General features: G+C 44.4%; 1 protein-coding gene across 1 annotated transcript in view; it reads left to right on the top strand.

Annotated features, from left to right (window-relative positions):
• syngap1b (synaptic Ras GTPase activating protein 1b) overlaps positions 1–2,340 on the top strand; it is a 95,573-nt gene extending 93,233 nt beyond the window's left edge. The window contains 1 exon segment of the mRNA XM_042107704.1: positions 2,214–2,340. Coding sequence (XP_041963638.1) covers positions 2,214–2,256 — 43 coding nt within the window. The 3' untranslated portion in view covers positions 2,257–2,340.
• The last annotated feature ends 512 nt before the right edge of the window (positions 2,341–2,852 follow it).

The raw sequence follows: 2,852 nt of genomic DNA, 5'->3' as shown, positions 1-2,852 counted from the left end.
CCACCCTTCTAGCCTGCACCTCTGGTTTGTCGTGCAATCAACAGATTGCTCTCAAAAAATGCCGCCATCTTTTAAGACAAGTGCAATGAATCTGGCCCATAGGGACCCAACCGATGAGCTTTAGGATCTGACAGAGATTCCACCATCCACTTCAACTGTCCTCATTTCACCCGACTTCTTAATGTTGCTGTTACTCTTTCATAGGGGAATGGTATAGCATATTCAGTAATTTCCTGTGATACCGTCAGTACTAATGCATTCAAGGTTCTGAGTGGGAAGAGAAAAGCTCTGCTGATTCGATGGAAAAATTGACCACTGTAATTCACCCTCTATGAATGGTATGGCATTGATGTTTGTCCATCCCAAAGCTAACACAAGTGATAAATACTTGAATGTACTTTTTGAATGTCACACCTGTTCAATCCGGTTTTGATCAGTGAAGAACATGAAAGGTATTTTCTTTCCCAGTACTTCCTTCATATCGAGCAATCCATGTAAAATTGTTGATAATGCATCAGATTCGATTCTGTTGGTGGGAAATTGAGTTAAGTTCTTATATTTAATGTCTGTGTGTTAAAAATTGAGAGCATCATATACACTACAGGACAATGAGGTGACATTTAATTTCCTGGTTTAATCATAACAAGTGAAGTTCTCTAACCATAAGCTCTAATAATACAACTGTTTTCTTCCCCCACTGCCTCAATACAGACCTCACTGAAAGAGACTGAGCATGAAGGCTTGCACACTGAGCCCGATTTAGTTACTAATAACTGAAATCAGACTGCTATTGGCATTGACGTTTCTCTGCACCAATGTAGGTAAGAATAGAAGATAAGACCAAATGAAAACCTTGGCCAATCAGCCCGTCCAAACTTTCAACCCAGACTGTTGACTGTGTTATATAGGTGATTGAGATAAACAGCATGAACCCATCGTTGTAATGGGCCCGGGCTTGAAAGTCTGATTGGTAGCGGGAAAAAAGGTTTTTTGATTTGATTTAACTGGAAAGGAAATTTGATTTAACTGTTAAAATGATAAGTTTATGTTTTAGACAAGGTCTACTGGCAAACATTATGGCTATATTCCCTCCTACACCACTCTGTCACCTTTGCATGCTGATATGTGTATTGTCAGATGGTTGTTGGATATGATCATGAAATGATTGCACTGTATAACTCTGATGAGTGACATGAGAAGCCCTCTTAGCGAAACGTCTGTAAAAGTAAGTATAAGCGGGCTCTCACTGAAAAGGACACAGTGGATCCCAGAGTGAATGGTTTGAACTTTTTTTGTCTCTCTTCTTTCTTCTCAACACCACAGTGTAAAGGCAGCTGTGGTCCTATCCGCTGTGTCAGTGACTGTTATGAAACTGATCTCGTCCAGACCTTACCTTTTAGCCTGAACATGATTCTGAGGGCAGGATTTTTCCATGCTCTCCGGAAGTCAGACAGACGGTCAGAAATGGACACACCTCTCTTCAGCACTGTCCTCAGAATCATGTTCTTTCCATGACATCCCAATTAGAAGGACTGATTCCACCCTACCACCCCCCTACACACATTCCAGTATACACAGCCACTGTGGAGACCACCCAGCATATTTACCCCTGGATTTATTTGCCCCTGGATTTTAACCCCCTTTCCCATCCCTTTCTTGTCTCTGTCCCCCTTCTTCTCCTCTGTTGCTGTGGATGTTTTCTCATCTCTCTGCTTTGTAACTCATTCTCCTCTCTCCTCCTTCTCCTCCTCCTCCTCCTCCTCCTCCCTGTTCACCACTCCTCGAATTCCTTGTCACCTTCCCTCTCTATCGTTCTCTCTTTCTCTCTCTCTGACTGTAATTTCTTTTCATATTTCAATATGGTTTTCCTCCCTTTCATTCAATCTCTCCCTGTTTGGATCCTTTACATGGCCCAATATCTCTTGCTTTGATCTTTTGCCGCTTCTCCACTACTGTATTGATCCGCTTTTTCTGGAGAACGTCCCTCTTTCACCCAACACTCTTTTGCGCCTCTCTGGACTGTCTCTGCACTTCCACATGCACGCCTCACCCATGACTCTCTACTCTTCTTGGTTGACCTTTGGCATCGACCCACTCTCTCACCCTCCACCTCCACGCTCCATATGCCCCCTTTTCCACTCCTCTCCTCTCCTTTCCTCCCTTCTCCTCCTCCCCTCTCTTCTCTGCTTCTCTTTCTCTCTCTGTCTTGCTAGGAAGGCCAGCTTTCCTCCTTGGGTTCAGCAGACCGCAGTGTGAATAAAGGAGGAGGAAGAGGAATAGCCCTCGCAGCTGACCCTGGAGTCTCTTCCTCTGGACTCTCCCCAGACAAACCCCCTCGGAACGGAGTGCTGTCCCCCCCGTCAGCCCCATCTCGTCGCCCCCCTCCTCACCCTAACCACAGACAGAATGGAGAGCTCCGTGGCAACCAAAAGCCCATCCCAGTGTCAGTCACAACGGCAACTAGCACCCCAGCAACCGAGTCTGGCCTAGCAGAAGGGGGAGCAGGTCGATAACAACACCAAAACCAAATGAATTAGAGAAGACCCAGAGCCTGAAAAAAGTGACCCTAATGTCCCTAGACAAGCTCCTCATCGCACCATTTTGTTTTTGCTATATCCTGTGCTCAAACCAGAGAGAGAGAAGAGTTCTGTGTGAGGGGGCAGCACATATTTTACAAATAGCAGGAACAGAAGAGAATCAAGGGCTCTTAAGGGATCTGCTCTCCAAAGATCCAAAAAGGCTTTGGTCAATATATGTCTTTAAAGACAAGTGACAATACTTTAAATCTCCTGGATATCATTGGAATATCATATTGTTTTTTTGTTTTTTTAAAGAAAGCTTTTAACAATCCT

This window comes from Alosa sapidissima, chromosome 10 (assembly GCF_018492685.1).
Source record: "Alosa sapidissima isolate fAloSap1 chromosome 10, fAloSap1.pri, whole genome shotgun sequence".
In the NCBI taxonomy this organism is placed as follows: domain Eukaryota; kingdom Metazoa; phylum Chordata; class Actinopteri; order Clupeiformes; family Clupeidae; genus Alosa; species Alosa sapidissima.
This window is presented reverse-complemented; position numbering and strand designations above follow the sequence as displayed.